The sequence below is a fragment of the Pygoscelis adeliae genome, unplaced genomic scaffold (assembly GCF_000699105.1).
Source record: "Pygoscelis adeliae isolate BGI_AS28 unplaced genomic scaffold, ASM69910v1 Scaffold59, whole genome shotgun sequence".
NCBI lineage: Eukaryota > Metazoa > Chordata > Aves > Sphenisciformes > Spheniscidae > Pygoscelis > Pygoscelis adeliae.
In genome coordinates this window covers 2,598,519-2,606,650 of record NW_008825565.1, presented here as the reverse complement: position 1 = coordinate 2,606,650, position 8,132 = coordinate 2,598,519, and the positions used below count along the sequence as shown (strand labels likewise).

Genomic DNA, 8,132 nt, shown 5'->3' with positions numbered 1-8,132 from the left:
GTAGATTTAGACTAGATAGAAGGAAGAAATTTTTTATGCTGAGGGTGGTGAAACACTGGCACAGGTTGCCCAGAGAGGTGGTGGATGCCCCATCCCTGGAAACATTCAACGTGGGGTTGGACGGGGCTCTGAGCAACATGATCTAGTTGAAGATGTCCCTGCCCATGGTAGGGGGGTTGGACTAGATGACCTTTAGAGGTCCCTTCCAACCCAAACTATTCCATGATTCTATGATTCTATAAACATCACTATACTACTTTCCTGGGAAATGCATAACACTGGAATAGGACATATGTTTCATTAGGAATTAGAGCTGTGAAAGGTTATATCTTAATGTCTATCCAAACTGATGGTACCCTTATACAGTCATGACTCACGTTTAAAAGTTCAGAGACATGATAAAAACAGAGGTATAAGTGCTGTCAGTACAAAATTATTTTAGCTCTCCAGACACTGAGAGGAGGGAGGCTGTGGAAATGAATAGATGGTGAAAAATACTTCAATTTTACTACATGTTTACTTGCTTGTAGATACGAGTAAGGTTATTTTTCTTTTAATGAGATGTTTCATCTTTAGTGTTGGTCATTGTAAGTGTAAACAGACTGATACTGTTGTAGTAGGCCAAAAGCAAGTAACTCTTGTTAAGGCCCACAGGGTTAAAATGAGCTTCTGAGAATACCTTCCTAAACAATATGCATGAATTCACACATAAAATCTGAGTCAGAAAGTGACATAAATCAGTTCTCATGGGTCACATAACACAGCGCTTCCTTTTCGGTGATTCGTACATAAAACTTCGTGAGCTATCTTTTGAAGGTGGAGACTGAAAAATCTGCCGTCATAAATCTTTTCTAACAAATGAATAACTGAAGACAATATTGTAGAGATTTTGAATGATGCAATAGTGTAAGTGGCGAGAGTTAACCTGCATTCAGAGGCTTATATGTGACTTAAGATGCAGTTCAGATGTATTTACCAGCTTTACTGTAGCAAATTCATACAAGAGGCCATTCATTCCCGGGAATAGAAGGAAGGAATAGAAGATCCTATTCTATACACTATTCTATCCTTCTTAGACACTAACAAACAGAAGTGTATAAGAAGATCACTCCAAAATATCCCCAAGTATAGTTCTGCCCCACCTTTGGTAGAAGTCCTACCTTATTAGGTCAACCTCTTTTGTCAGTCCTGCTGTCACATAAAACTGACTTTAGTATCTGCTAAAAATATTTTATAGGAAATATTTATGTAGGTGCATTATTTATGCAAGTAGGTAGGTAGGTCCTGAAAATAATATTCTTCCCATTTTGTGGTCTGTAGAATGGATTGAAACACTCTTTAAGGCTGTGTATGAAATAGTCCTTTTTATTTTTCTTTCATTGTAATTGGTGGCTAAATTTATTATATGGTATCCATAGCTGCCATTGCTTTTGAGAACATAAGCAAGATTATTTGTTTGTTCATTGTTTTTTAAAAAAGATGGTTAGCAATTACCATTGGGAAAACCACACTTAGACTATTACTAAAATACTTTATTAGAGAAGTTTATCAAAAAAGAAGTTAGATATTTCAGCTCTAAAATTTCAGCTCTGCAGGTGTGATATAGTCCCAAATTTTATTACTACTTTCTAGACAAGCAGAAGCAGAAAGTAATAAAATCTGTTATACCTACAGCACTACCAATAAAACAACAGGAATTATGTACATTTTTGCAGCTGTTGCGAGAAGCTAAAGAAAAAGAGAAACAGAGGCGGGCCCAGCAAGTTACAGTTGAAAGAACAGCACATTATGGACTACTTTTTGATGAGTTCCAAGGTTTGTCTCATCTTGAAGCTCTGGAAATCCTGTCAAATGAAAGTGAAGCCCAGGTACAGTATGCAGACAGCACAAATCAAAATGGTTGGTAAAGAGTTGTTCATTACATTAATTTCACTCTGCAGGTGCGCATGAAATGAACAGAAGGTTTTTCATCAGCTTCAGAGAAAGCTGGATTGATCCCACGGGCCAGTCCTGGGCTTCAGGACATCAATCTCAATACACATAAAATTTAACTCCAAGATTAATTCAAAACAAACAACTTCACAACCAAAAGTTATTTTTGTTAGGACCATCTATCAGCTTGCAACACTGTGCAGATGTCTTTTCAGAATTTGCAAGGAGGTTGATGTCTTTTGGTTTTGTATCAGGCACTGATACTTACATTCAGGAATTCTTGATCTACTACACCTAGAGGCTAGTGAATTAAAATGAATTCCAGATTACTTATTCAATTCCTAAGTCTTCTTTATTGTGTTAGGTTTTAAACTTACATAAAACTACCCCAAGATATCATTACTGGAGGTACAGAAATGCTCTATGTCTCTCTGAAGAACATGCTAAAGTTACTAAGGCCTATATGATAAATATATTTTTGAATTTCACCTGTCAGTAGATCTCTGACAGTAGATTAATAGAACTTTTTTAGATTCTCAGCAGTGGTACTGAAAAAGTTTTCTGAATAAATTTCTTAAAATACATCTTTTCTTCTTTTTTGTTTTAGTAATTAGCACTCCTTGCCCTCTGTGTTATTTTTAATTAAAAATAACCAACTTTTTTTTTTAATGTTTTATTTGCTCTAACAAATAAAAGCAGATTATTTTAGTAATAGCTAGGTACATACTGTCCATGTTGTTTTGTGGTTTTGCACTTATGTCTAAATGCAAAATTATGAATTCAAAACCTACATGTAAGGTTCAAGGGCCTGCTTTTGAGAAAAAAAAAAAAAACACAAAACAGGAAAGAGAGAAATAGAAAACGAGCTCAGGTTAATTGCATGTGTCAACACTGTTTTTCTTTTACTGTTAAATACCACAGGGTAAGGAAGACTTGTGCAGGTTGTTACCATGAGGTTTCTGATGTGCTTCATGTTATGTCCTAGATAACCCCTGGTTTGTAGTCCTACTCACTCCAATAGGATTGAATGCAACTGTCTGGGTCAACAAGTCTGATTCCCTGATATATATTCCAAAAGACTCACAGAACATCTTCCAATTACCATACACATACACACGCACAAAATACTCACTTAACAGTACTGTAAGCTTGAGATCTATACTAACAGCCCAAAAGCCACACTCTGATGGGCCACAGGAGGAGCGAAAGACAGACTGAAGGCATTGCTAATGACCTATGTCCTTCTAATAGCAGGGATTTTAAAGTATTTTAAAGCTTTTGTTTTAAAAGCTTCTATTAAAATAAGGTCCCAGTTAATCCTATGAAATGGACAATGCTATAGAGAGGGCCAAAAAGCCCTTGGTAGTCCTTCACAACCTGAGTTGGGTCTCCCAACTTTATCTTGCATTTAACACTGAGCATGAGCTGGACACATCAAGGAGGAACATAAGAAAATACTGTCTTTTTCCAGTCTCTCACCCAGCCAGTCTGCACATCCATCAAGCAAGCTTAAAAAAAAACAACCTTGAAACAAACCTAAAAGTGAAATTTTGTATTGAATGGAGAGAAGGCATTTCTCTCCGCTTCCATAGGCAGAGTGCGATCATGGGATTACACTGCGTAACTGTAGTGCAAACAGTGATTCAAAGAATCTGTTTCCACCCCTGTTAGGCTTGCCACACTATTAGATATACAGGGACTTGCAGATACCTGAGACACCCAAAGATCTGTCAGTTATGTTCTTCAGAACAGGTAGACTGGTAGACTGTCAATAATTTTGGTTGCATTTTGAAGGAGGGGAGAGGCTTCTTTTTCTAACTCCTCCCATGAGTGCTCAGACTAAGCATGAATTCTGCCTGTGCTCTTGTTTCCTGCTGGCTTCATCCAAGCAATCCCAAAATGCTCATTAGGATTTGCGATTAAGCCACAGTTTTATAATTCAAAACAAATATTCTGGGAGAAGGTAGAGACATGATGATCTTGCAAGGCTGGTGTAATTTTTGTGATACACAACAAATTTTGTTGATGAGAACTAAAAATGCATCTACATAAGTTGGAAGGTTAGAGATGAGATTTGAGCATAATGGAAGTTTCCATTTCTTAGCCTATTTTGGTATCAGGCTCAAAATCAGCAATTTAAGAAGAAGGCTCTGTTTTGTTTAGGAATTCCTTCTGTCCTTTCTTTTACAGATTCAGACGTATTTAGCAACACTTGATGGAGAGCAGTTGGAGACTGTGAAAAATGATTTAATTGCCATAAAGGAGATTTTTGTTCCGAAGGAATCAGATGATGAAGTGGTACAGGCACAGAAAGGTAATTAGAAATACAGAGACTTAACCGTATGAACAATTGTTACTTCTGCATATAGTAATTTAAAAAATTACCATCCAAACTATAGTTTCTGATATCCTGATACTCTTCATAAGCAAGTCACTAAAATTAATACTCTGAAAGTTCTGGAAGCTGATCAATGCTTATTTTGAATTTATATTGTAATTGAAGTGTGAGATAGAGAAAATAATAAGATAAGGGAGTATTGTATTACTTTACAGTATCGTCAGTGAAAGCAAAACAAAAATAAGAAGAATAACCTTTTGGATAACTGAGGTTTTCTGACAGAATCTGTTTATGAAATTGTGTAATCTGAAAGTTTGGGAGTGTTTAGCAATGCTTTTCTGTTTAGCAATTTCATCCTTACTTTGCACCCTTCCTTGCTAGATAGGTAGAGTATAATAAAGGGACTTAAGAACCCTTTTTGAACCTTAAGAATCCTTTTTGAAGGAAAGTCACTTTGAAACATAGTGGCAAAGCTGCTTTCTAGGTATTGCTTGGCAAGATGCGGCATGTGGAGCATGAGAAAGAAGTAGCAGAAGCATGCCATAACTATGACATAGTGCACAGCATCAAAGAGAATGGGACCAGCATGGCAGTCCATAGATCAGCTCACAAAAGTTACAATAAAATGGGTGGGCCCTTTGGTTAGGGGCAAAATAGGTGTCTTAAACAGGTCAGGAATTTTGGCATTCCCCAGAACAGGCTGGGAACAGAAAGATAAAAAGTTAGCTTAAAGCCACCATAGTTCATGTCTCCAGGCCTGTGAGATCCATACCAAACCTCTTCTAGCTAATAGAAACAATACCCTTGACCTGACTGAGGACTGGCTCATGCCATTAAACACCATGTTGTTGCATTTCAGAAACACAGAAACATAAAAAGATACTTCTTCCACATCCTCTTGATCTTCTCAGGGGTGCTTTGCCCATAAAACCTACATTTTGCGAGATGATGAGGCATGATTTCTCTAGCCTTCAGAAAAGTTAGAAAAACTGTGTTAACATCCACATGTTCTAACTGGAAAGTCTTTTCTGCTCAGACTGCTCTTTCTAGCAGTGCTTACTAAGTATGCCTGATGTCTCTCACAGGGAGCTTATTGTTTCTCCTTCGGGGGGACAGCGAGTGTTCAGTGTAGTCTTAGTATGGTAGAGGTTTGTGCTGTTTTTTTCCCTTGTTACTTTTTTAAAAAGTGGGTTTGTGAGAAATAGAAGTCAAGAAAGTGTATGACCTGCTTAAAAGTGAGGATACATGAGATGTCTGTTGTTCCTTAATTTCTGTGGGAAATAGTTCCTTGCTTTGAAAGCAGCCCCCAGGAAAAGCTCTGTTCCTTGCACAAAATGATGTTTTCTCTGTTGATCAGAAGTTCTGTTTCTTCAGTGAAGCACAGCTGCTGATTATGCTCCTTGAAACATTAACTGGCCTTCTAAATAGGCTGGGACCAAGGCAATGTGCACCTTAAAAAAAAAAAAAGACAAAATCAGAGTGTGCTGCAGGTTTTCCCCTACAAAAGCAAATCAGTCAGCAGTGAAACATATCCTCCTCTCTGTGACAGCGGAAAGAATAACCACACACATGTTCTCTCCACCTTACAGCTGAATGGGTGTTACTTCAGGCTGCAGTTCAAAATTACTCGCATCCTTTAGTGCAGTCAGGCTGAAGATTTATTAGTTTTTGAACTACAGATAAATTTCATATATTAGTATTAAGTTGGATAAATTTTAGTTCCACTGAAGGACACCAAAAGAATAGAAAGGTTAATTACTTCTCAAAGTAGCTTTCTGTTAGGGCTCAGCTGACAATTCTGTGGTCAGGCTCCTAACCTGGGACACGTGGCCTTTCCTTCTTTCTTCAGCTTCTCACCCATAATCCGTAGTACATGCAACACTGCATTGAGAGTGCTCTTAACGCTGTATAGTGCTTTGACACATCCCCTCTAGACAGTGTCCTAGTCTGGGTACCCTTCACAAAAATATATCTTCATAAAAGTTATGAGAGTGAGTGAAAGCTTCTTATGATCCTCCTGACTCAGGAAAAACCAACCTTTTTCCTGAATTTGTTAATGCACAGGATCTTAAGTGTTTGTATTAAGTGCAGCAAATGCATAAAACCTTGTGTCGTGGTTTAATCTCAGTCGGCAACTGAGCACCACACAACCACTCACTCACTCCCCCCCCGCCCCTGGTGGGATGGGGGAGAGAATCAGAAAAGTGAAAGTGAGAAAACTCACTGGGTTGAGATAAAAACAGTTTAATAATTGAAATAGAATATAATAATAATGATATAATAATAATACACAAAGCAAGTGATGCACAGTACAATTGCTCACCACCCGCCAACCGATGCCCAGCCAGTCCCTGAGCAGCGGCCCCCCCCGGGCAGCTTTCCCCCGTTTATGTACTGAGCATGACGTCACATGGTATGGAATGTCCCTTTGGCCAGTTTGGCTGTGCCCCCTCCCAGCTTCTTGTGCACCTCCAGCCTTCTCAGTCGGTAGAGCATGGGAAACTAAAAAGTCCTGGGCTAGTGTAAGCATTACCTAGCAACAACTAAAACATCGGTGCGTTATCAATTTTGTTCTCATCCTAAATCCAAAGCACAGCACTGTACCAGCTACTAGGAAGGAAATTAACTCTATTCCTGCCAAAACCAGGACACCCTGTAAAACTTAAAAGAATTCCATTAATAGGCCCTTACATGACAAATGTCTGCCATTTTTATGGCAATATCCAGCACCTTTACATGTAATGTTGTATGTGATTTGCATGTCTGTTTCCCCTGATGGAGCACAGTTTTATTAAACAGTTTAATGCTTCATTCAGACTTTGGTTTGCCAATCTTTACATAATTTAAATTGCATTCCAGTGACTTTCTGTTGACTACACTTACTGTTCTGGTCATATTTAACAAATAAATTTGGCTTTCCAGGGAGCACACCTGATCTTTTAGGGTCTAGGTTTGGGTTGTTTGGTTTTATTTTTAAACTGGAATTGTTTACCTGAAATTACTTGTTGGGACCTTAAGCATATTTCTGTGGCATAATTAATATTTACACTAAGAAAATGGTCTGTGTTTAATGTTAGCAAAAATTTTAAACATGATTTGGCATCCAGCATAGATAAAAGACAGTAAAGGTTAACAACAGGTTGGCTGATCAGGATTAAATGCAGCTCATGTCTTGCTGCAAAGAGAAGGCTCCATTCTAGTTTGTGTTCTTAGCTCAAGCTAGTTAATACAGTTAAGGTCCTGTTAAGCACATTAATAGGTTTTACACTTATAAAATCAAGTCAGTAAGCCATATGCTCTTTTAATAGTGTATTTTTTATTACAGAATTATATATTTTTACTTAAGCTAGCTAATCTAGCAAGAGGTAGCAGGCATGTTAAATTCCGTGGAGGGATTTTGAGTTTTAATCTTGCTTGATAAACAGTTTAAAACTACAACTAACTTGCCTTCAGTAGGATTTTAATTTGTGCTTCCTAGCTCAATAAAACTTGTGGTTTTTTCCTTTATGTAAGTGTCCTGGTTTTGGCTGGGATAGAGTTAATTTCCTTCCTAGTAGCTGGTATAGTGCTGTGTTTTGGATTTAGTATGAGGATAATGTTGATAACACACGGATGTTTTAGTTGTTGCTAAGCAGTGTTTATACTAAGTCAAGGACTTATGAGCTTCCCATACTCTGCCAGCGTGGATGTGCACAGGAAGCTGGGACGAGGCACAGCCAGAACAGCTGACCCAAAGCTGGCCAAAGGGATATGCCATACCATATGGCATCATGCTCAGTATATAAACTGGGGGGAGTTGGCCGGGGGGCAGTGATTGCTGCTCGGCGACTGACTGGGTGTTGGTCGGCGGGCGGTGAGCAGT

The 8,132-nt window shown here is 38.3% G+C and overlaps 1 protein-coding gene across 1 annotated transcript in view; it reads left to right on the top strand.

The window, feature by feature from the left end:
• The window catches only part of FAM114A1 (family with sequence similarity 114, member A1), a 36,148-nt gene that overhangs the window by 16,308 nt on the left and 11,708 nt on the right, over positions 1–8,132 (top strand). Inside the window, exons 6-7 of the mRNA XM_009332456.1 lie at positions 1,716–1,868; positions 4,123–4,246. Coding sequence (XP_009330731.1) covers positions 1,716–1,868; positions 4,123–4,246 — 277 coding nt within the window. The remainder of the gene's footprint in view (positions 1–1,715; positions 1,869–4,122; positions 4,247–8,132) is intronic.